This window comes from Stegodyphus dumicola, chromosome 3 (genome assembly GCF_044657685.1).
Source record: "Stegodyphus dumicola isolate Sdum_Otavi_A_Nest chromosome 3, ASM4465768v1".
In the NCBI taxonomy this organism is placed as follows: domain Eukaryota; kingdom Metazoa; phylum Arthropoda; class Arachnida; order Araneae; family Eresidae; genus Stegodyphus; species Stegodyphus dumicola.
The window spans coordinates 187,412,452-187,440,232 of record NC_140770.1 but is presented as its reverse complement, the minus strand read 5'-3'; the positions used below and the strand labels follow the sequence as shown (position 1 = coordinate 187,440,232).

At 29.0% G+C, this 27,781-nt stretch overlaps 1 protein-coding gene across 2 annotated transcripts in view; it reads right to left on the bottom strand.

The window, feature by feature from the left end:
• Nucleotides 1-548: 548 nt before the first annotated feature.
• Nucleotides 549-27,781, bottom strand: part of Snoo (Sno oncogene) — a 361,064-nt gene continuing 333,831 nt past the window's right edge. Inside the window, exons 2-5 of one of the 2 annotated variants that reach the window (XM_085813704.1) lie at nucleotides 26,112-26,320; nucleotides 18,039-18,265; nucleotides 12,260-12,468; nucleotides 549-10,709 (exon numbers count right to left, since the gene is read on the bottom strand). In XM_085813704.1, coding sequence (XP_085669830.1) covers nucleotides 10,347-10,709; nucleotides 12,260-12,468; nucleotides 18,039-18,265; nucleotides 26,112-26,320 — 1,008 coding nt within the window. In that variant the 3' untranslated portion in view covers nucleotides 549-10,346. The remainder of the gene's footprint in view (nucleotides 10,710-12,259; nucleotides 12,469-18,038; nucleotides 18,266-26,111; nucleotides 26,321-27,781) is intronic. The other variant, XM_085813705.1, reaches the window with a different exon arrangement.

The window sequence follows — 27,781 nt, the reverse complement described above, 5'->3', positions numbered from 1 at the left end:
GAAAAATTAATTATAATTACTTTTGCAGTGATCCACAAATTGAATAACTTTATTTCTTATTCCCTCGAGCCACATGAAAAAGAACAGAAATTAAATACACATTATCCATTTTTGCCCTCTTGAAGAGTCTTAAGTGAAATTTGATTTTAAAATTTTAATTATCAAAATCAGTTTTGCAATAAAGTGTCAAATGTTAGCGAATAATAATAATAATACTAGTAAATAATATTTTTTTAATTACAGGGAAAATAATAACAATATTAATTTGGAAAAGAAAGCAGATTTCTTCTGATTCAGAACCAAATTCAGTTAAACTGTTACAAGTTGTAATCTTACAATGTTACAAGTTGTTGTTAAAATCTAAACAGAATGCATTTCAGAATTTTACACATTAAAGGCTTCACAAAATTCAAACTTAATTACTGCAGGCGATAAATGCAACACCAGTGAATGGTAAATAATTGGATGCTTTTTGGGTTTTTAAGTATCGTCCATTGTACTAAAAGTTCATAAATCTAACAAAGTGACTAGAACAAAATGTTTGTACATTTATGGTTTTTTTTTTTTTTTTTTTTTGTTTGTTTTGTTTTGTTTTGTTGTTACTGTACATTAAATAGTAAATTTAAAATATTTTATAAGATAAATGACAGAAAATTGTCTAAGCTGTTCCAAAAATTTTGCAGAAAAAAAATTAACACCATTTTATCTAAGCAATTAAGGCTCAATATGTATGTGAATATGTATAAATAAGCATGGGAAAATCATTCAACACTTTAGAACTTGATAAAAATATAGTAAATGCAGCTTTTATAAACTCATAATTGTTGTTCAAATGCCCTTTTTGAATTTTTCACTAAAAATGTATGATATTGATTTTTTAATAATAAATAGAAGATTGTCTGAATTTCAAGGTGCAATCATGAAATGCTTTTTAATTATCCTCATAAAAATAATGTAAAGCATCACTTTTATGTTGCAGCAAAGTGTTTGAAATTTATTTAAAATAATTATCGGATTATTAAATGCCAGGTCCGGGTTATTCGATTTAAATATGAGGTTACACTATAAGTAATTTTATATTTCAGATATTAAGCCCTTTTTCTGCATATCTTTGCAAGACTACTAATCATACAGTTGCTCTGAGTGGCCTAAAGAACAATTATATATTATCATGAAAATAGATTTTTTATATTTTTGGAAAATTAAAAAATATTGCTGAATGCTAAAAAAAATTACAACTGACAAAAGTAATCATAATAGCAGTATGTATTCAATCAGAAAGAAAAATTTAATTATTTGCTTCAAAATTGTTTTGCCATTGCTTTCCCCAAAAAGGCCACCACTTAACAATGCAACTACTAACCATCCACGAACAGTCCTTTCTTTTTAATGTGTGAAAACAGCTTCTTTCATGCATGCTTTTTACAGTTACTGTGTATCCAGACAAACCTGTCACTACATGAAACAGAAACAAATTACTTTGGTAACAATGGTGGATATAAGCAAAAACACACAGGAAATTGCTATATCTAAAAAATGTGTAAAAAATTCTTTTACATTATTGTACTGTTGCTTATAATGCATGCACTGAGTAGTACATTTCCAAAAAAAGTTACAAAGTTATAAAAATTAAATAAATTTTTATAATTTTGCGACTCTTTTGGAATTTTTTTAAATTTCTAAAATCTATCTAAAAACTGCCTATACAATACAAATGTGATATAAAGATTATACCAAGTTTACAATCCTTTATTTTTTCAATAAATATCCTCACCAGTGTGTGTTATATATTCATCATAATTAAGCTTTGAAAAACATTCTTCTGTGGACTTCTTTAAAAAAAAATTAAGAATTTAAATCGATTTAAATGATCTTGAATTTATTATTATAATCATTATTATTTGGTAGCATTAAGAATGTCCTTTTATTACTGTGTGTTCTAATTAATCTACTAACGAAGCCTTTATTTGTGATCTTTCTATCACAACTTTCATAATTCACTTGCTATGTAAACAACAGATGATGCTACTGCCACACAAAATTATTAATTGCTAAGCCAAAGCCATTTACACAGCAGCAGTTGCTGTCACAAGTGAAAAATTGTACATCCACCATTGCTCAGTATAAAAGTATGAACTTAAAAAATGTGCAGATTTTGTCTGCTTTTTCCACTGATGATAAATGCCCAACCTGAAACCTAAAACTTATGAAAACATACTTTTTGAAAACTTTCAATAATATTAAAATAAAAAATAAAATGCCACAATATTCTAAGGCACAATATTTTTTGCGCTATACCACAGTAGATGAAAGTGAAGAGATGAAGCCAATTATTTACGTACGAATCTTACTAAAGCAATGATGACATTGACATCTTTCAGATGCTACATAATAGTGCTTAAAGATTGTTTACAAATAACAATTGGTACATGGGAACTCTAAGTAATTAGAATTCACAATAATAAATTTGGCAAACAACATACTATTTTTTCCTCTTTTCCTTTTAACTATTTAAAAGCAGATTAAGATCGAGAAAGAAACAGTTTTCTCACAATTTTCAATAATGCAAAAGCAATCTGCATAATCCTCAGCCATCCATATGCAAGTTAAAAAATAAAGAAAAAAAAACATTTACATTTGCAACATATATTGTAAAACATTTCAATAAAAATATGGGACCAATTAAATTGTACCTTAAGTAAAGCCTATCCCAGTCTAAATTTAGTAAAAAAAAAAAAAAAAAAGAAAGAAAGAAAAAGAAAGAAAGAAAGAATTATGTAATAAAAAGGAAGCACCCGATTAAAGGAAAAGAAAATATATATGTACATATTTTGTACATTTAGCAAAGTAAACAAAAGGTATTCATACAGCTGTATAAAACTAGGCTTTAAGAGAATAAATTAAAATTCTTCATAAACTAAACATGAAAATGAAAATAAAACAAATTTTTTTGCTCATTTTTAAAATTTAAAAACTCAATATAATTTCAAGAAATAAACAGTCTATATGAAGTGGTCTCAAACTCAAATGGCTAGTGGACCTTATGCATGATATGAAAACAGTTGGCAGGCCAAATTTTTCATAACAAAACTGAAGCTTTTTTCATTGACAAAATAAAAAGTATTTAAAATCAATTTTAGAGTTCATTTACTAAGTACTTTTCCAAACATAAAGAAACTATCAGAAAAGAAAAAAATATTCAAACATTTATGTATTTTCTATCTAAATCTAAAGTTTCATACCTGCAAGATATTTTTGGTGGTTACACTTTGTAATACAAATAACTGACAGCTATATAGTATTCAAATTTCAGAGTGACTTTATTTAAAATATTTCTAACATGTTTAATTAATCAGTAAATAATTTTATTTAAACTGAAGGAAATCATGAAAACTTTACCCATAAATAAGAATATACATCTTTCTATGTAAATAATTATGAACTTTTTCCCTTATTAATTTTCAACTATGAAAAAAAAAGGTGTTCACATATAAATGTGCTTCTGACAAAGTGATTATTCTTAGCGCAAAGAAATCATTACTGGTTTAATTTTTGACACATATGAATAAAAGTTGTAATCTCCGCATCTTTAAAATCTTTGAATAATAAGATTTAAAGCATACTGTATATTAGTTAGCTCTATTATAGATTTTCTGATGTGTTATTCATGTTAGTTTTTAACCCCTTCATTTCCAATGTTGAGCGAATGATGCTTTTCCATGTGCCCATGACCTTGAAGGACTGAACGTGACAGTGTGCTCATATGCATTTTGCAATTAATCTAACATGTAAAAATAATTCCTAAAACCTGTTTTCTATCTAAATATTTTATTTCTCAAAGATGTTACTTAAATGTTATTTCTTATACAAAAATAAAAAAATTCTACTACTACTAAAAATAAAAAGGAAAATTCAGAACAAGTTAAAAGTGCAATATTAGTAATAATGATTATATTTTCATGTGTAAATTATTTCAATACAATTACGAAGTAAAAACATAAGAATTTATATATCATTATTTATTATATCCTATTCTCATATTTATTTTAAAAAATTTTTAGCCGCTTGAGCTGCGTGAAACATTTCTAAATCAGAAACATGTGTTGCTAGTATCATGTTTTTATGTTTGCAGAATAAAATAACAAATAATGTTAATTTCAAAAATATTGACACTGTACAGACTCTATTCTGTAACTTTTTTCAGCATTCTGGCATAAATTATGCACATTTAAAATCCGAAATAAAACCTTTGACTTCAGCATATCAAGTATGATACAATGGGCCATCAGTGAAACTTCACATCCTTATCATACTTAATACGGTGTGCCCAAGGAGGAAAACTTAGCAGTCTCATATATGATACACTAGGATAGAAGGGGTTAGTAGTAGTTAAAATAATGTAAACTCCAATAAATGCAGTAAATAATTATAATCTTAAAATCTTTATAACACTGTATTTGCAATAAATTCATAATTGAAATGCCTTCGTGGCCCACTTAAAACTGCTTCAGTTTGAGACGACTTGTTTTCATTATTACGGGGGGTAAGAACATCAAGGGAAAATGCATTAACTATGTTTTTTACTAATATTAATAAATAAGAAAAATCAAATTATTAAAAAATCAAATCAGAGACTAAAAATGGGGGATTAAAAACTGAAAACAAAAAATACCTATTTATAATGGAGACTATGTATTCAGGTGGAATATATTTAATTTACAGCTCTATTAATTTAATAAATTCAAAATAATGAATAACATGACCAGCTGGGAAAGACTGAGAAGAAGAAACCTCAGTTATGGTTAAAAATATTAAAAGTACTCCAGGTGCTTTAAAAAACTCCCTTTCTACAAAAACACACCAGAGTATACATTCATCCAAAAGGAATCACTTTGCAAGCCATTGCACACATAAGACTTAAGTCTGATGTTTCAGTTTATTTTGATTTTCATTTCATAAATAAATGTATACCTACTTTTTTCATGTTATTACTTTATATACAAAACTGCAAATACATGGAGAATATTTTACAAAGGAGAAACATAAGAATTTAATATTACAAAATAGGCACATGGAAAAAAATTTTGCAAATAACTTGCACAGATGCAAATGTTTTTACTCAGCTTCTCAGAATTAGCAATTACTGAAAATTAAGAAATGTTTACTCCCCCCTTTCAATTTTTTTTTTTTTTTTTTTTTTTTTTTTTGATTCCCATAATTTTTTTCATTATATTTTAAAGATAAATTCACAGATATTAATAAGATTCTGATCAAATATGTTTAACTTTTATATCGATTCCTACACATTAAACATGAAAAGTTAAGTCTCAAATAGCATAATTTACACAAAAGAAGCAATTTTAACAATGAAATTAAGAATTATAATTTTAAAAGTCCATTCTCTCATTCATATGAATACACAGATATTGAAGAATGTATAATAAAAACAACTTCACAGAAAGAAAATTAATTTTTAAAGTTTCTTTCTCAGTATCACAGAGGAAACAAAATTCAGTATTTCAAAAGAAAGCAAAAGAATGGTATTGACAGAGAAGTAATTTTTTTTCTTCATATTTCTGGAAAACTGGAAAAACAATTCCAAATATATTATATGTTCAAGTTCATTTTTGAATGGAAAGATAAAACAAAGCTTTAATATCACACTTGATGTTTCTTTTCACTCTTAACTACTCTGGCTTTAATGCAAAAAGTATCACTAGTCATAAATGACTCACCTCAATCACTCATATTCAGACAACCTCTCCACATACACTAAAATGTATGTTGAAAACATGTTTTATGTACAATACTTAAGGCCAGACATCTTCTCCAATCACAATCCTTAATGTAACAAACTACAGGTAAATAAAAAAGGCTACAGCCTTCTCAATATTATACACTGTACAACTAACAAGAACACTTTTCTCAATTGAAATATATATCAAACAAATAAATGGAAAATCTTTAAACACAGAAAACAAAATTAATGTTTTGTAAATTTTAATTTACATAAAAAAGGACATCATAATGGAAGAAAAATCACTGGTTTAAAAAAGTAAAATTACTAGAGGTCTTTAACACAGAAATGTCTGCTTGTAAGCCAATGTTATTGCTGAACAACTGCTAGCCTAGAAAGCAGTATTTCAATATTTATCATGCATTTTCAGAAACATGTGAAATAAAAACAAATAATCTCAATAACTCCAACTAAAGCAATAAAATTTAATGGAATGCTTCATTGGATATTAAAAAATAAATAATTTATCCAATAAAGAATGCTTAGCAGCAGTTTGCTATCATTACATTTAAGTTATATCACTGAACAGAAAGATTTTTCCTTTTGCTGGGGGGTGAGAAAGGTAAAAAAGACTACACAATGATTCTCATTAAAAAGATAATTTTTTTAATAAAACAAAAAATACTAACCAACCTTATATTTACATTGCATAATCAGACTAAGGATAAATTTAAGTAAATTATTTTTTTTTTCAAATATAAGTGCACATATTAAAAGTGCTATGAACAATTTTTCTCCATAACATATAAATTTTATCAAATTTGCTAACAATATTGCATCATACTGAATTAAAATGACCAATATAGTACTTTTATTGCAAATATATTTTTCATTACATATGATATAAACATATTAAACGCAGGATTTCTGATTACATTTTACAATAACATAATTGAATTTTGCTTGTTTTAATTTTTACCAACAATAAAAATCTAAAAGGAAAAAGAAAAACTGAAGAAAAAATAACAAAAATCCATAAAAATTTTAATTATTAAAATTCAGAAAGTGCTTTGTAAAACAAGTGACTCTTTACAAACAAAAAATAAAATATTTCATTTATGGTTTAAAGATGAAACACTTTTTTTCCTTTAAAAATAAACTTACCAGCAAAGAAGGGGGAAAAAGAATGATGCAAATGTTTACAGTATAACAAACACAATGGCAGTTCTAAATTTTCACAGAAGTTTATGATTCAAATTGTGATGAAAAAAAATTTGTACTTATTTTACCAGAAAGTTTGGCATTTCACATTTCTCAAAACATAAGTATGAAACCATGAAAACAAACCTAATCATTCACAACATGCCCTTGCCTGACAAGTTGAACAAATTTACAATATTTTGACAAATATAGAAACTTGTTTACCCATCAACTTAAATATATTCCTGTGAAATGCTTTATGTACATTTTTTTTTAATTTTTTAAAACAACTGACATATATTTAATTTGAAATTAAATATGAAAAAAAATTTTAAAAATGAGGTAATTCTAAAATGGTATACAGGAATAATCAAGTATCCTTTGCTTTAATGCAAGTTTATCTGGTTATATATGAAATTTGGTAGCTTGTTATATATGAAATAAGGGATTTTTTAATTCATTCTTATTAAGATGGAAAATGCAATGATTGGCTAGAAAAGTTTAAAACACAGCAGATTTTTATCTAAAAAAATTCTTGATTTATACAAGTTTAAAATTAAGATATTCAACTCTTTATAATCAATGAAGCCTTGATCAGTAAAGCAGATTAGACTTAAATGTTAAATTTTAGTGACTAATATTTCCTTTTACCTCTAACATGCCTTCTTTTTTTCTGCTATCAAAAACTATACACTAAATCAAAAACTATAGATTAAAAATTACAGTGCAGGATCTAAGAATGTCAATTTGCTGAAAATGGCACTGAAAAAAACTGTTCATAAATGCAAGAAACTTTCACCTCCAGAGTCTCTTTATATTTTGACAAATACAGAAAGAAAGAGGAACTTTCACCACCTAGGGTTTTCAGTGTCTGGGGACAGCTGAAGATTTCACATCCCATGCTGTTTGCTAAGAATAGAAAACACTTTATTCTAAAGTTCTGTAGCATCTATTTGCTGCCCCCTGGATGTTGTGAACCAGGTATACATGTTTTCCCTTGACCGCCCAGTTATGCCATTGTTCGCTTCTGTGTACTGAGTACAACCAAATTTTTAAAATGCCTTTGCTTTTGTTTATTTGTTGCAAAAATGTAGTACTAAATAATATTTCACAGAATTATTTCATTAACATTAAGAATTATAAAAATGTACTTTCAGCCTCAACAATTTGCATACTGGTAGTTTGACCTGGTTCAAGTGTGGATGAATTGGTTGGTTTTCCTCATATATAATGTGAATATGAGCCAATTTTCCTTAGAAAGTCTTTCACAAAGGCATCCCTTTCCTTAGGCAGATAGTCTCATGTGCTTTGCTATATTTAAGTAAGGTAACCTAATCTTTAAGCTAAACATAAGCTTGTGGTTACAAATACAATTTTAAACTGAATAAAAAAATTATATATTCACATAGTTGAGCATGATACAAACAATTTTTTTTTTTTTTAAATATAAGACAAATTCATTTGCATGTTATTTTCAAACAGTTAAAAAACTCAAATTATAGTAAACCAATTGTTGCAGCAATTTTTTTAATTAAGATAAAAATAAATCAATGCAAAATTATACTACAATTATTATTAACACTCAAATTATGACTATATCAAATTTTTTTAATATTTTATCCTGAAAATTTTTAATCACAGTGATTCTCTCAAATTATGACTATATGAATTTTTTTTAAATATTTTATCCCGAAAATTTTTAATCACGGTGATTCATGCATAATTCATTACTAAATAATAAGAGCACATTTTTTTCAAGGGTACTTTATGACATTACAGCAAATCAATATTTTTTATATGAAGCATTTGAATAAATATATTAATCAATTGACAGTCCTGAAGTTCAAAGGATAATACAATGCAAGCCAATAGTTTAAATATAACAACTGTATAATTTATAATCAGGTAGTATACCACAAATAATTTTAAAATCAACCCTCTCCCCCCAAAAAAACAGACTGTAAATACATTTTTAACATGCATGCAATGTAAAGCAATGGATACTTGAAATTTGGACGCTGTATACTCAGGTATTTCATAAACGAGAATAAAACATCTGAACAATTCAATAATAGAAAATACTTTTTACGACTAGTAGAAACTTTTAAAAGTAGTTTGAACGTTTAATACACTAGGTGATAAAAATCTCACTTAATTTCAAAGCATTAGCATTTTAAATGTACCAGAATTTAGATCACCTTTTAAAAAGTTTATATTAGTCATAATAAATGCATAGAAGTGTATAAGTAAATAACTTTGACACTTTCTGATTATCTGCACCCCCAATGAAAAGTATTCATGAGGCAAAGCAGTATGTCACCAAAATAGTTATGTGGCAAATCCATAATACTGCCAAAGAGTATTCATGTGGCAATCCAGGTTTGTATGTAGAACATACCTGTTTTGTTCGTGTAATTCTCTGATGTTTTTTGAGTGGAAACAGGTTGTTGTGTACATGGGAAGAACAATAGTGCAAAAACGAAAGATTTCTCGAAAAAGGTTAGATGGTTTTTATATTTTTAATTTTATTGACTGAGTATTCTTGTATCTAATTCTTAGTGCACCACCATTTTGAAAATGGCTAAGTATTAGTTTCCAATAAATTAATCACAAAAAAATTCACAACTTTTTGGTAGGGGTGCAGACAGTTAGAAAGTACCATAATTTTATGTTAAGCATAAATATGTAAAATTGAACAATGTTTAACAACAGTGTTAAGTCAAGAAGGCTTCTTATTTGATTTATACAGAGGAAACAGCCATAGGCAAAAGACAATTATTAAAAGCCTGTATTTAAATTGTTAAACATTACATCACTTTACACATTTATGTATACATTAAGCAATGACACAGGACATTTTTTTTTTTTTTTTTTTTTTTTTTTTTACAAGATGCTTTAAATTATTTAAAAAAATTATCCATTAGGAAGGAGGAGATTGTTTCCTAAATGATGATGTACACGAATGGAGAGTGTTCAAAATGACTTCTATGAAAAAAGCTATTTACAAATTTATACTTTTCTAAAGAAATTTACACACACGCACACACACAAAAAAAAAAAAAAAAAAAAAAGCAAGGTGGGAGTTCATTTTCAAATTCAACAGAAAACAATATATTACAAAATTTTTTGAAAAAAATGCAGGTACTTCCCCTTTTCGTCATAATATTTTAACTGTTTTCTTTAAATACATGATAACATAAAACCTTGGAAAGAATGATGAATGTTAGCACTGGCACTCGCATAAATGACTGCAATTTTGGCTCACAGCCACTGTGCATGACGACAATGACTATAAAAGCCACTTGTACTTCATAGGGAACACTGGAAAAAGAACTGATCACAACTTTTAACAAAAGGCAAATATCTTGCCTCTGAAATTGAATGAGCACCATAGAAATCAGCAAAAGGTTCATTTTCCAAGAGGTTCAGCTTCTACATTAGGGGACTGCTTTGGCAGGGTAGGGCTGGCCGCTAAGACAATTGTATCTTGCTTTTCTGCTACAAGTACACCATCATCTTGCTCTGAATGAATAACTAGTTTGCTTTCTGTTTTGTCATCAGTTGCAATTTCTTTTTCCTTTTCTTCAGTATGAGGATTAGCAAGGACTGATGTCATCCTCAAATTCTTGCTTTCAACACACTGTTCATTATTATTAATGATGAGAACATTAGTACTATTTTGAAGTTTTCGCATTTCTTTTCTAAGGTACTTATTTGTTTCTTGTAACTTACGTAGCTTTCCTCTTTGTGTATAATGAATCTTTTCTAACTCCTGAAAAATTAAAACTTACAATTAATAGAAAAACAAGCTAATTTAAAACAAATACATAGCAGGTTTTGATTACATTTATAGGCGAAATCTGCATTTTATTAAATTTACTTAAGTAGTTTTTCTAAATAACAGGAAGATAATATAGTATTGAACACATTTCAGATATGAATAACAAACTGTTTTTTTTTTTTTTTTTTTTTTTTTTTTTTTAATGCCAGTTGTACTGCATATCAAGCTGTATTAGCAATTCAAATGACTTTATATATATATATATACATATGCATAAGTTTTCTTTCCTCAGAAGGAAAAAAAAGAAGAAGAAGAAGGCTCGTTTTGTAGAAGTAAATTCAACACAATAAGTGATTTAGTTGCATAAACATGGTCTTTAGTAACCCACACACAAAATAATCTAGGAGTAGGCATTAGATCAAGCTAGCCAGAAAACTAGCTCACTTATAATATACAGAGAAACCTCTCTTGGTTAAGGCCTAGAATGGTTACCTAACCATCTCAAAATGGATCCAGGATTTCTAAGAATATAAGTAATGTTCTTAAAAACACAGACAGTTATAGTCTCCAAAATGGCTATCTCAACAGAAGATCAAAATTGCCTGAAACTGACTGTCTTAGGTAAGTTTCACTGTAATTTGTTAGCATAACAAAATCAGATGCACTCCTTAAAGCAACTAACATTTGTAACTGAAATATTTTGAATAATTTATAATTGTTGAATTTATTTTAGAGAAATAATTTCAAAACATAAAACACTTAAACAAGTTCTGAATACATTTTCCACAAAAGCATGTAAAATACTCTCAGCAAATACAAATTCTGAAACATCTCAGAAAATTTTTCTGCTAACATCAGTGACTCATCTTGCACAAAATTTCAAATTAATTTTATGTTATAGAAACTTCTGACGAAGCTACACGATTCATTAAAAAAATTCTATCTCAGTACACATAAATTCTTATCTATCATTCACTGTTTGTCATATTTCACATCCTTCATCTAACAGTTCATAAACTATTCATTTTACATGCATCTGCAGTCTATACATGCACAAACTGTGACACTGTTTGCAAGTCTTTACTTCCTCAATTTGTAATTACATGCAAGCTGATATAATTCATATTTTATTATACTGCATAGATAGCATATTAAAGACTTTCATTCAAGATCTTACCAAAGACTTTGCCTTTCAGGAACTCTTTTAATACCACATTCTTTGAATAAATTAATTTACAAAAAAATAATCACTCTTCTTGTGAATAAATTGTATTCATTTAATTTTTTCATATATGCAAATTCTTTACATGTAAATTTATAATATTCACTCCAATAATTGAATACGATTCGGTGCATTTCAAAAACACTAGTGAATAAATTTAATTATTGCAGCAAGGTATAACTATAGAAGATGATGCATGTAAAGCAGCTGCACTATAACTTAATAGATGCATGCTATACTGACACTTATTAAACATGACTTTGGGTAAACAATCATTTTTGTTAGTGAATGTAGCATCTGAATAGCCATCAATACTAACCATCTGATAGAGTTTCTTCCCCTGAACAGCAACACTGAGGCACTTACGGTACTTGGCAATTAACGATTCAACTTGAGACATTATTTTTGTGCGAAGTGAAGCATCAACATCAGTCAATATCTTGTTAAGTTCAAGAAGTTCACTTTCTGCACTTGGTCGAAGCTCATCTTCATCATCTAAGTTAGCAAACAAACCATCTTCTGTTCCTGCTGAAGAAATGTTACTTCACTTCTTTGGACATCATCACAAAGTAAAGACATGCAGCGAAACACAATTTCTAGAAGATATTTTCATATCTGCATGCATACTCAATTTAAATTCTACTCAGCAAAATTTCAAACAATTTTATAACATATTAATCATTTATTTTATGAAGCAGCTGAAGCTTATTTCTCTCAATTCAAATAAAATCTAGTACATACAAAGTTCTTGATACATAATTTCTTTTAAATAAAGATCACTAGAATATTATCTTCTCGCACACTACAACCTCAGATTAGATGCTATGTTAAAAAGAGCTCAAATGATTTTCCAATGCACTGTTATGAGTGCAGTCTTTTGGGTGTTACTAACCATACTTAAATGAAGGCTTTCAATACGAGTTTTTAGATTTATATTTCATTTTACTTTAATAAAAATTATGATTTTTTTAAAATTTATTGTAGTTTCATGTTTAGATCAAATTTAATGCTTTTACTTCAGTAAATTTTCCTATTTTCAAAGATTAAATACAAAACCTTCAAACTGGTCCTTATTTTCCTCCTTCCCATTCTCAAACTGAATAATACCAGGCTGATTAAAAACACACTGGACTAGGTAAACTAAATTTTGAAAATTTACCAGAATGAAATACGGTCTCAAACGAATGTCTTTCTACATTCATGCACCAATCCCAGTTCTTGAAATACATCCCTTAGATGCTTTTGACCTCTGATTTTCCCTTCAAATCTCCCATTATGTCAAAATAATGATAATTCAGTTTCAACTTATGAAAGAACCTAAGAAAGGGTTAAGAAGGCCTAAGAAATAACAATAAGTCAAAAGGTGTGCCTAATCTGGTGAAGAGGACTACTGTCAAGTTTATTTCTGCCAAAAATTATTGCACCTTTAAGGCTTGGTCTGTTTTCTTAGTGAAGACACTATTTCCTCTAATTTTGCTTATGGACGACATCTTCGATGATGAATATCTTGCTCAGCTGAAAACCAGCACAATAAAACAATGTACTGATTATTTGATCTAGAAGGATGAATTTTCAGTGCTCACTCTCCTTCAGGTTACTGATTAATTTGATCTAAGGAGATGAATTTTTTGGTGCTCAGTCCCCTCCAGGTTACAAAAATTTATCAACATTGTCTTCACTGCCTTCTAAGCCTATCTTGGATTCTTTGATTTATTCTTTATTATGTATAATGGTAGTCATCCATTTTCTCATAAACCTTCCTTAAACTCTAATTTCTTTTCATGCTTTTTTCTGTCATGCTTGTATTTGGCATGCTTGTATTTTACATGCCATTCAAAACATGAGTTTGCCATAAGTGCCATGAAAACATTCAAAGAGTTACTGAAGTCAATTTTCCAAGAGATGCACTAAATTTATCAGTAGGTTTTTAATACTATTTGGACTGGTAACAAAAGTCACTGCCTACTAAAAACACATATGTCCAACTGGCACTTCGAATCAATTTGATTTCTCAAAATGCAGTAAAATATCAACCAACTAATAACAACAACTGATATAATAAAATATCTGCCATTAATGTCACTGCCAAATAATACTGGCATATTGGTTATTATTTTTAATCAGTCTGGTATACTTACTTCTTATTGGTCTTTTTAATAGCTTATCTTCAGAAATAATTTCCTTTTATTTTATCTAAAAAATTTCATGACTTTTTATGTAATTAATCCTAAGATTCTTAACTTCATGATTTATAGCTATTATACAAATACTGTATTTTAATGAAATTCATTTAAATTCAGCTAATGAGCCTTCATCTACTAAAAACAGCCCAAAAGACTGCATTAAAACATAATGTGTAATATGCTTACATGTGATATGCTTACACAGAAAAGTGCATGCAAATTGAATATATGATAAGTAAATCTGTATTGCCTTGCATATTATAAACCAGCTACATAATTATAAGGATTACACAGAAATTTATATTAAGATCAATGTATCAAGATCTTTCAAACAAAAGAACTGTATAGACAAAACATCATATTTACATTTATTAGTTAAAAAATATATGATTAAAAGAGGGGAAAAAATCCTATATTAATTACATGGAAAAAGTTCTCAAATTTAAAAAAAGAACGTTTGCAAAGAAGGTTCAATTTTAGGTCCTTTTATATAATTAATCGATACCCATCACAAAAACATACAATTATGAGAAGATAATTAAGTTCTATCTCCTTTTCTCTCTCCTATTCATTCATATATAAATTATTATTTTTATTATTTTCGTATCAGAGTTAACCCTTTTCCCCGCACTTCTTGATTGCTTCTATCACTTTCCTTTCTATGACTTGATCTTCATTAACTTGATTTAATATTATATTTTCTAATGATCCAAATGCTAATAAAAACAAATTCTAAAGATATAATCTAATAATAATGCTTAATCCAATACAAGCATAACAGCCTGATCTGAAATTTCTGTTCATTTGGAAAACCTATTGCAGATTAAAATAGGCAGATAGACACAATAAGCATTTTGTTATACAACATAAAGAAATTTTAAGATACATTAGATAAAAGCATATCTGTAAAAAATGAAATGTTGGAAGAGAAAAGTGGAAAAGGAAATAATTTTCTTTTGAATCCAGGAGTTCTATACAGAGTTCTAGTATACGGCAGGTTATTTTACTGGATTATAAAAGAGTTTATAGATGAAACTGGATAACAGTTTTGTACCTTTATGATGATTATATGTATGACCAAACTATATAAGAGCAATCAGAAATAATGAAAATCTAGCTATGAAAATTTAGTTCTTCATAATATAATAAAAATGAAAAGTACTATTAAAATCCTGGATTATACATATTTATGTAAGGTAATGCAAAATAGTTAATTCAATTTCAAATGGCTATATTTCAAAACTTAAGATATAAGAATGATCTGTGATGGAAATAATGAAAAAGGAACTATCCATCCCCCCTTCACTTATAGAGTATAACTGATAAATAAAAAGTCATTCATGTAACTCTCCATAATTATATGAATATAATATTTGTTGAAATTGCCTGGGACTGGATGAAATTAACTACTTTTACAACAACATTCACCACATATTTAAAGTTATAGAATGACTTCTTGCACAAATTTTCTTGTCGAATGATAAGTGAAAAACCATCATTGTACTATTACCAGATGCCTTCACATCAGGTGTACGATTATTAGTCCTGTTTTTTGCTCAGTCACAGAAGGAGCACCTTCTGCAGTCTTGGCAGACATATTGCTCACGTCTAACTCATATTTAGACAAGGTTTTTAGGATAGGACAAGGTCTTTAGGATAGATTAGACAAGGTTTCAGATTTATATTCAGACGGAATATAAATCTGATTCCTATGTTTTAAAGAACGCAAATCTGATCTCCATGTTTTCCCTTTAAGTGCAATGTTACTGACTAATTCCTTTACATTCGTCAAGTTTCTGTCAATGCCATGAAAAACAAAAGAGCTGCTTGTGTAATATCTATTGATTCATCCATCACTAAAGAATAAAACACAATTTACTTGCATTTGGATTTTAACAATCAAACATATCTGCTGCCAGATCCTCCATGCATCTCACTACTGTCACACCAGACAAGTTAATGCTTGAAATAGCCTGAGCCTGTGAGGGACAAAGCACCTCTGATTGACTGCACATTAAAGATGTTCTTTTACAAACTCTCCCTCAATGAAAGGTTTCTCATGTTTACCAATTTTTCAGCTATAATATAGCTAACACAAACACTATTTTCAGACTCTTTATTTATACTGAAAAAAAAAAACTCACAATTTAGCTTTGATTTTAATTCACTGACATTACTGAAATATTCTTTCTAATGCAGAAGATTTGCTATATTGCTTTAGTGTCAAAGAGCCTCTTGATGTTATATTCTTTCATAACAGTTACACATTGCAAATTAGGCAAACTGCCTTCCTCTTGTGCTCAATGGAAAAGTAAAGAGATGACAATTTTTCCTGGAAAAAAAATCATACTTCTTCAACTTCTCTCTTTTTTGTTATCATGCCTTGCCATTATGCACTCATTCGAAGACCAAAAATGCTCCTTAAATTCAAAATCTGAAATGAGTAACTTAGCTTAAATCAATAGTACCAACCTAGCTTATCGCCAACCAAACCAGGATGTTAACATCCACCTGTTCCTTTACCAAATAAATGACTGCAACATCAGGAGAAACAGAAATCCATTCATTTTTTTCTCTTCCCCTTCCACATTTCTGAATAACATGCATATAAAGTACATGAGAAAGACCTTAGGTGCGGTTTACCCTCAACAAAAGCAGAGTTGATTGAGATAAATATCAAACATCTTGCAAACTTCTCTATGAGAAAAACTGAAGAAAAACAAAGAACTGGAGACAGCTGCACTCAGAAGTTTTGTTTTTAACGTATCAAAAACAGCCTGGCAAACCACTAAAATATCACAGGAGGGCCAAGGTTAACAACCCTACTATGATGATGTGAAATGACAGTGATTTATGCTCTTGTGCAATACTATGTGCTACCATGTGCTATGGTAGCACATTATGCAGTTGCCAGTGCAAATATTCAAATACATTTTTCTGATCAGAAAAAAAATTCCTAGCACATTCATAGGATTTTCCTAACACTGCCATTGGCCAGCTTTGTGAAATATATCTTGGTCTTCTCAGCATTAAAATAATGATTCATTTCTGAAGAATTCAAGATTGTAAATGATGAATACTTTATACACTCAAAAAAGCTATTCTTATTCAATGCTGCATTCTATAACGAAAAAAATTAATTTTGATGTATTTTTACACCTTTTGAAGTCTGCATCATTTTTTGAAATATCATGTACAGGAATTAAAGATAATTAATTTTAAATATCACTGAATTTAGCCACTAAATTAAAATATATTTTAAGTATTTCTGAAATTTCTAAGAATAATTCCAGACAAGAATTATTCTTAGAAAGTTTTACTAAGACTTTAAACAATCCATCTGCCACTTTATATGAGCCTCATGGTCTATTTCATTTAAACTTTTTGTTGCAATTTGCAATGCTAAAGAAAATCTTAATTTAAAAATCTCACTTTCCAATTAGCTTTCTCAAATTTATGTATAATCCATTATAATTTATTCAATGATACACTTTATCATTACATATTTTTCCCCCTCTCCAAAAATTTTCAGCATTCAGCTACTATTCTGAATTGCAATATTCTAAACAAGAAAAGTAAAAGAGAAAAAGTAATTTAAATTTTTAATAAATTTCAAACAGAAAAAGTTACTTCATTATTCCAGTTTTCAGATTTTCTTTTCATAACCCTCATAATTTATAATTTGGGGAAAAATAATACTTATTGGGAGATTTTGGATTACTCTATCCCTAGTTAACAAACAATACTGAAAAGACTAAAGGAAACAACTAGAAAAAAACAACCACAAAATACACTGGGAAAAAATAAAGCAAAAACTATAAGCAGCATCTGAAATGGAGAGGAAGATTTAAATATTATATTGAGAATCACTTTCATACTATTCTTATGGAATGAAAATTTTAGGCTTCATCTTACCAGAAAGAGTACTAAAACTGGTATCTGAAAATGTATCTTCTGAATCAAAACAACAGGAATTTGAATCATAATCATGTTCTTTTTTCAGATTTCTTTTGCTCACTGTTTCTGTTTTATGGGCATGGTAAGCTAGGACTGCTTGATCTTCAGGCACTTTCATCAGCCCTAATTTCTGGACAGCGGCTGAAGTAAGTGCAAAATTTGTCTGGTAATGATTTTCATGCCTCCTAAAATACACAATAAAATATATAATCAATATTACCAATCAACCTAATTTATTCATGTAATTTTATTCTGAAAAATGCACTTTTGTAGCATTAAAACAGTAAAACTACATAAAATATTTAAAAGAAAACTATTAGATACCTCAGAATTAAAATATAAGGGAGGAAAATTCTGAGATCTGAGATATATTGAACTATTCCTAAATAGACTAATTTCAACTTTAAAAAAAAAAAAAAAAATGCAAATTCATTTGCTCTTAAAGACTGGTATGACTTGGTTTTGTTTGATTATGGCAAACCACTCGAAGGTTATCTGCCTAGGAAAGTGATGCCTTCATGAAGGACATGGAAACTGGCTCATATACATATTTACTACATGGAGAAAACCATGAAAACACCTATGCAGCCAGCCCATTTGCTGGAATTTGAACTCCAGACTGAACTACCAGCATTCAGTGACTTCACCGTTTGGTGGCTGTTCTTAAAGAAAAGAAGCTAAATGTATAAAATTAATTTTTATTTAAAGAGAGTTTTTTTTAAAAAAAAGGAGAAGAAAAAAGCGTACTAATTGTGCAGGCTAGAGGTAAAAATTAGACATGCTATGCTTAATTCATAAATTAAGTTACATCAACTTAATTGCTTGACAATAATATTTAAATTTAATATATGTATCCAGGATTTTTTAAATTTTTTTTAAAGCTGCTGCAATGGAAAAGATACAAATAGCAAACACTGCAGCAGAAGTGACAGCAAATGACAAATGAAAAGGATTCCAATACACAACATAAATAAATACAAATCAATATTGGTTGAATTTTTATAATACTATTAAATCATTTGATTTACACCAAAAACAGCCTGGCAAACCACTAAAATATCACAGGAGGGCCAAGGTTAACAACCCTAACTATGATGATGTGAAATGACAGTGATTTATGCTCTTGTGTGCTACCATGTGCTATGGTACTATGTACTACCACATGCAATCCACTGGTTGAAAATGTAGCATTTAGGTAATTCAACACTTCAATGAAAATGGTTCTCCATTGTGATTGAACAACATTTATCCTCGGATAGTTGCTGCAACAACCTGCAGTAAATCACTTTACAGAACACTTTTCTAGGAAAATATGATAGTTCCCTTTATTTAGATGTGTTTTCAGAATAACTACACTACATCTTTTAGTTTGTGTGCTTATTCCTAGCTGATCTTCATTACACACAGCACAGTCTTTATCATATTCAGCATTCTCACTATACATGATGTATTATGACAGTCAGTGAGGAAAAACCTCATTTTGTGCAGTTACCAGTGCAAATATTCAAATACATTTTTCTGATCAGAAAAAAACATCCTAGCACATTCATTGGATTTTTCTAACACTGCCATTGGCCAGCTTTGTGAAATATATCTTGGTCTTCTCAGCATTAAAATAATAATTCATCAATAATAATATTATCAAAAGAATTTTACAAGCCATTTCATATTTGAATAAATAATTTCATATCACTATTCTTAATTTCAAAACTCAGTTTTTGTTGATTTAAAAAATATTAATCATTATTTGATAAGCAAAAATATTGATAAAATATATAACAATATAAAAATAAAATTTAAACATTTCTTCATAACATTTTAAAGGCACAAAATAATTTTTATATTTTAAAATTTAATTGTTTTTAAAAGCAATGAAATAATAGAACATATATTACATAAAATTGATTTAAAGAAAATATATCATTAACTAAACCGAACCCTTTTACTAAAAATAAATAACCTTTTAAACTTCAAACACTATTCTTTTTTTCATACCATCACTTTGATGTTTTACTGAAAGAAATTTGAAAAGACATGACATTCACCATCATGTATTTTTGTAACTAATACTCAAAAACTGCACATGCAAAACCATTTTTACTTTTGGAAGTTCACCTATTTATGCAGAAGGACTTCTTGCTATGGTTTGTTTTAACAACTGCAATCAGCATACATATAAAGTGCATAATTGATATAGTGCACAAAAAGTTCATTTAATGCATAAATAATAACAATTAATAAATTTGTATGCACATACAGAGGATAACTCCTGCAAGACTCATCTAAATTCAAAACACAATGAGCTTATATACAAGGGTTTTGACCTATGTTTTAGTCGTTATAACAGAACTAAACTGAAAAGATTGATGAATTCTAGATCTTCAGTTGTTTAGCTTAATTTCTTTTCTTGGAATCATTATGCATTTCATATGTTTAAAAACAAAGCAGAATTCAGTGCTTTCAGATTATCCATAATCCCATGGAAAGTTGTCAATGAATAATATTGGCAACTTAGTGATAGGTATTTGTTTGGATACTTTATGCTGAAGTGACCTTTCTGAAATTTTTTGAGACAGAATAAAAGTTTATATGGCCAATATTTACATTTTTACAGCCAATGGTTTTTCTCCAGCAAAATGAATCCACATTAACTAAACATTCGTATGATACAGGCATTAGTGAGTTCGTTACTGTAACATGCACACTTAAAAATGCATTTAAAAAAAAAATGACAACCAAATGTTGATAGGGAGTGAGGATAATGAGAAAGTACCTGAAACTCTTAGGGGGGGAAACTACAGCATCTAGGAATTTTTTAAACTTTTGCTTATGGAAAATTAACAAATCTTGCATTGATTTAATGAAAAAGCTCTTAATAACACATGAAATAACCTATCTCTAATAAATTTAAACAAATTAAATTTAAATTTTAACAAACACATATAAAAGTAAAAAAGCAAATTTAAAGACAAAATTAAAAAAAGCAAACTTAAAGCCAAAATATATATATATATATATATATTTAAAAAAATGTGTAAACATATAAAAGATTTAATTCTCGAACTAATCTACAATATAATTTAAATTCAGAAGCATAAGCAAATCAAGTACAAAACCAACCCATGAAAATAAATTCACTAATTTAGCAAATTAAAATTAATCCATACAATTTTTTTAAAAAAATGCATAAGTGAATGACTGTTGAGCAGGCAGGAGACAGACTTATCAAGGGAAAGTTGCCTCCAAACCTAACTCTCCAATCATTCAATTCGTGTTTCGTCATTCATGCAGGCAAGGGTAAAAGTCAAAACCAAAAGTAAAAAGTGAAGAATGTCCAAAAAGAAATACTACCAATAAAGTGGTACCCTTAGAAATTAGCATTTAAGAATTAAAGTTTTAAAAGGAAAATACTAATGAAGTCTTTTGAGAAACAAGCAAGTAAAGTCAAGTATTAAATTAAACTTTTTTTAAAAAAATTAAATTTAAAAAAAAACTAATTTTTTATAAAAAATAATCTAGAAACTAATGTATTTTAGAAATCCTTGTCTACAGAAACCTCCCCGACACGAATATGCATATCAATAAAAAGAAACTAAAAAAGAACTAGACATAATCCATATAAACCAATAAGAAACATAAAGAACTAATTTACAATTTTTAAAAAACAAATATATACTTAAAAGTATAATTTCATATCTAGAAAATACTTAAATACTACATAAAAAATTTTAAAAAATACTTAAAGCAAGTAAATAGTAAGTTTTAATTCTAACTTACCTACTAAATGAGCGTTGGGGTCTGCAAAAGTGTTTTTAACCCGGCGGAAGTCGCGCCAAGAAAAGTTACTAGAGTGGGAGCGTGGGGTATCATATACCCCAATATTTAAAATACAATAAAAATTGTTTTATTTAGTTTTGAAGCTGTTTTTCTTGTTCTCATGTATTATAAATGCGTGAATAATAATTGGGTTTCAAAAAATTAATTTCCAAAATAATCTTAGAGTTAAAATTAAGATAAATGAAAATGATAAAAAAAATAAACATCATGCCTCTACATTTCATTGCATCTTTAATACACAATGCTTATTTTATTTCTTTACACTTTGAACAAAAATACATTCATGTGTTCTTGGCACAGAATGTTTTCACATTTTAAACATTGCATTCACGTTCTTCTGTCCTCGGCACGATTACAATGAAAGTGAATGCCTTGCAAATTTATCACATCTTTCATACTTAGTAGTTTCGAATTTCATGTTTTCGTTTTAATTCTTCGTCGAAACTTCTGCTTTTGTTTTGCATGTAGTACCTCAGTTTCTTGGTAAAGTATTAATCTCTGATTTTTTGTTCAATACTTTTTTCATTAACTGTATTGCTAAGTTCTTCAAAAACAGACTTCTGTTTTTGGTTGGCGGATTAGCAGTTGAATGTAATATAATTCAAGCATTCATTAGAACAACATTCAGTGCAGGAAAGAAAATTACCATTGGCAACCTCCTTGTTATTCTGGAAATTTAATAATTGGCTGACATTTCATCCCACATATCCACTGCTCCTTTAGTCATATTATAAAAACATATAATACCTGACGTTGTATTTTCTCCAATAGTATCATCTATAGTATGATTGTTATATAATGTTGAAATGTTTAAAAAATAATGTAAATGTAATAAAAAAGGAAAAAATAATGTTTTTCCTTTTTTAGGAACATCAGGCATTAATGTTTTATCTTTTTCAAAACCAAAACAGTGTAGAAAATATTCCTACTTTCGTCTTCAGTTTTCAAAATCCAATCTTCATTGCTTTCAAATATTTATAATAAATCTCACAGGCGTTGCATCTCCAGTTCATAGGGAGTCATTCTTTTTACCATATGGTTAGAAATTTTTAAGAATTTAATGTCAAGTACTTTAAAATCACTTGCGAGTAGAAATATTTACTGTTACACTCTAGAAATAAATTTCTGAACTAAATATTCAGTCAGAAAAACACCTACGCGGATAGGCGCGTGGGGTGTGTCATACCTCAGATCCAACAAAATACCGATAAATCTTTTTTTGAAACACACAGGCAAAGAAAAAGCGGTTCTGAAAGTCAACCACAAGTAGAAACTCAGCTACTGAATGCAGCACAGAATTTCAGTTCCACAAGTTAGGAATATTCCATTTTTATGTAGGGGTGGGGTATGATACACCCCACGCGCTTTCCCGCGTGTTAAAGAGAAGTAAGTGTGTTCTTCAAATTAATTATATAGATGGCGCTTATGTAGGTAAAGTTGAGTGCCAAGCTGCTATCTTTGTTATATTAAAAATTTTTTGCAAACATTAATATTAAAAAATATATAAAAATAAATCTAGAAAAAATTAAAAATTAAAAATCTTAAAGGTATGTAATTCAAGTTATAATTTTAATGATAAATAAAAGCACTTATGTATCATCCCATCAAGTTTGAAATGGTCAACGTGTAGTGCAATTTAGGGCCAGTTAATGGATATGTGTGAATCAGAACATATAGAAACCATCTACACTTTCGGTTGATGTAACCAAGGATAAACAATGGAGATGCAACATAAAAAACTGTAGGAAGAGAATATCTATTCAGAAAGAGACACAGTTCAAGAACTATAAAATCACATTTAAAACCATGCTTTGGCTCATTTAGAGCCTGTTGAGAGAGTTAACATCCACTGAATGGGGAAAAGAACAGCTGGGATACAGTCAATACAATAATAATATATTGGAACAATTGCCTGCAGAAAGTCTGTGCTCAAAGTGTTCTAAATAAATAAACTAGTAAAATCAGTTGGCCTAATAAAATAGCAGAAGTCAGTAAAACCCTTTTATGGAACACAAAAACAAAGTGGTTAGAAAACTTCCACAGCAGTGACTAACTGTAGACAGAAGTGCAGCTTAGAATTCCACAGCTTTCAAGGTTTGATGGTGCCAATTTTCACAATCAATGGGAAAATATGCAAGTTCGAAATTTATAAAACAAAACCAAAAATATATCAAATAATACTACACATGTGGTACTACAAACAGAGCCTGGTTTCACAAATATTATTGAATAATTACTACAATAAAAAAATTCACTTCATCGCTTGTTTCATTTCACTTGAACAATATATGGATAATATGTCTGTCCTATGTCATCAATATGATATTACTACATAAAATCAATGAAGTAATCATATATAAACTTTTGGTAAGCATAGTTCCAATCCTGAGAAGAATCGCCAAACAGTGTGTTATGTTGTCAAAATACACAAATCATAATTTTAGGAAAATGTACTTATCTGGCAACCCAACATAGGCATGCAGCACATAACAACAGAGCAGAATTTGGCTTTTGAGATTCAAAGGCCATCTTTGTGGCTGCTGATTATTCTGATTAGTACAGTTCCCCCCCCCCTTCCCTTCTAACAAATTATAATGCTACTACAGAGTTTGCTAATGCTAATGAAAATATTACTGCTACTACTAATGAAAAGAAAATGCTGCCTATGTAAAAGAAAGTCCATAATTAAACACTCAAAAATTACATAAAACAGCAACAAATTAACTAGATTTAAAAACAAAAGAAGAGCATCCACCAGCTGTAAAAATGTTAATATTGTCAGAATTTATTTTCATTATTAGTGTTAAAAGCAATAATATGCATACAATTTTTTTTTTTTTTTTTTTAAAGTTAAAACAGGTTGATGTCCGCATGGAAAAAGAGTGAGAGAGAGAAAAAGGGAAAGTGCTTTATTATGGATGCTTCTTGCATTTTTAATTTAGCTAATTTGTCAATGTTTCATGTAATTTTCAGTGTTTTATTATTGGTATTTTTATGTAATTTTCAGTGTTTCATAACACATATTATGAGTTCAAAAACATTCATTATGAAATTGCATTTTATTCATGAATTTGTTGCTGCTTTATGCAATTTGCAATGTGTCACTATTTTTAAAATGACTACTGTTTCTCACATCTCTAGTTGGCATATAATTTGTCACTAAGTATTGGTAACTTTGCTGAAGAGATGGGCAGATAATCAGACGGTACAGATTTCTCTTTCTAGCTAAAATGTTTTCCTCAATCAGGAACAGAACAAAATTGTAAAATAATGGTAATAAAAGAGTTCCTGTGTTTAGTGAAAAATTTTAGAATCACTGCACTTTTATTACTTGCAGTCAAAAAAACAAATTCTTTCACAGAAACACAAACAATGTTAGATGTAATGATAAATATTATAGCTATTTTAAATGTATAGTTTTAATTCATATCTTTAGATAAGATATTCAGCAACAAATTATGAAAAAGGACATCATAACATTTCCAGAACAACAAATTTTTGTGTTTCTGAAAAAAAGCTACCTGCATCAGTGTTGAAAAAACAGTGTTTCCAAGAAAAAAATAAAGCTCCTTCTGTTTAAAAACTAAAAACTAACTCTTCTTTGAATAATCAATAAAATTAAACTTAATTATGCTGAATAAGCCATCCAACTAAAATTAAATTCTTGATTTAAAATAAGTAAACTAATGTTTTTAAATCCAAGAAATTATTTTACAATCAAAAAGTAAATTATTTACTTTGCTCAAGATTTTTTCAAACATTTATAAAAATAAATAACTATTTCAGAATTTAAATCACTAGACTGCTATCTGAATGATATTGATAATGACACTAGATTGCTAGAATGAATATAAATCTGAAAATACAAGAATAGTGGTTAGGGAAGCCTACTACAGTACCAAAGGGCCCGGGTTCGAATCCCGGAGAAGACATGGATGTTTGTAAATGTGTAGTATTGGTGCAGCATGGTGGCACTCTAAATACGTGGCCACCAAAAGTCCTCTCGTGTGGATTGGTGGGTGAGGAGAGGGGTGGGAGACTCCCAGGTGCCCCCGCTGGGAGGCTCTCCCTCAGAATTGGGGGTAGAAAATAGAAGTCCAACCTTTCTTCAGAGTAGGCTCTGACAACCACTGTTCTATGTAATATGGACAATATAACAACAACAATGCAAGAGAAAAGTAATTTAATTATTACTCTTTGAAAATGGTAGGCAAAACGTCGGGAGGAATATACACAGGTTTTCCGTCTTTGGTGATCACAGGGGGCAAAGGTTTGAAGGCAGTCACTTTGTTCCACAGGGGATTGGCATACCAGTACACCAGCGTTGGATCCAGAGAATATGGATAAGGATAATAACTCTCCACCCGAACTCGTTTTGTAGGATCACAGCTTTCAGCAAGGATCTGAAAAACAGATTCCGATTGAAGCAAACATATTATCTAGTTTTTCAGGTATTAATATTTATTAGAAATACATATAAACACTACCACAGAGACATAGCAAAAAACAAAGGCTTTTCAACCAGACAGCAGGCCCCCCCCCCTTGGAGGGTTTTTTTTTTTTTTTTTTTTTTTTTTTTTTTTTTTTTTTTTTTCCGGGGGGGTGGAGAAAGGGATCAGCCTTTTACTTAGCTGTTAGTACTTAGTTCATGAATATATATATAAACTAGTTTTATTCAGGGTTTATTATTTATTAACAATTTCTATACCCTTTGTTGTTAATTTATAAAACACATTAAAAATAATCTAAATTTAAATAAATAAATGCATTTTGAGTTTTGAAAAGAAGGAGGAGGATCTTCTAGGGGTGCTGAAAGGGAAGCATGGGGCAAAAAAGGTAGAGAAAAACTGCAGTAAAACATAATCACCTAGTCATGTATAATTCTGAAAGAACATTTAAAGATGATGATGATAAAAATAAAACAAAAAGATAATTACACAGATCTTGGGAAAGATCATATTGCTGTTTCCTTATAAAACAAATCAGAAATATGCTGTATTATAAGTATAGAAAAAGTAAATATTATTGTAAAAACTAAAATCTTTTTTTTAATTCAATTATGTTCTTGGATAAATATTAAAACTGCATTCTAATATTAATGATGTAATATTAAAAGTATTTCCCCCTTTTTTGTATAGAACAGAACAATTTGACTTCCCCCTATAAGGTATTTTTCCTGCCTTCTTGGCATGCCTTCATGGTGTGGTGGTCTGCACACTGGGCACATATTCTAGAGGTCCATGCTTCAATTCCTGGTGAAGGTGTTGCATATTTTTCATCTCTCCTGCTTCCAAAAATAAAGCTAATGACTCTACAAATGGTGCCCGAACTAAATGGGTGGTGGACAATGATTCTCCTCACCCAGAATTTGGTGATTGGGTCCTCTAAAAACACCAGTCTCCCTTTAAAAGGGGGAGTATATAAGGTATTTCTCTAATCTTCTTGGCATGCCTTCGTGATGTGCTGGTCTGCAAATCGATTTCCTACATTCATACAACCATTCCTAAGAATGAGTAAAATTCTTGGAAAAAACCTAAATAACTGAGAAATTTTGATACTGATATGTCTGCTTTAACTCAAGTTTTAAAAAACACCCATCCCTCCCCAAGAAAATTACACCCTTCTGTCAATATGAGGCACAGATACCGTTAAGTCCGCTTCTATTTACAAACAAACTGACTACTCACAGCATTTTGTATATTGATATTACTGTTCAACACAATTATTTCGCTTTTTTTTTTAAACAGAGATTCGACGAAAGAAAAATCGGAAATTATTTTTTATCTAGAAATAATGATTAATGCAAAAATAATTAGTTTCAGCCCTGTGAAAAACAATATGCACTGAAAGGATTCGTTGTTTTT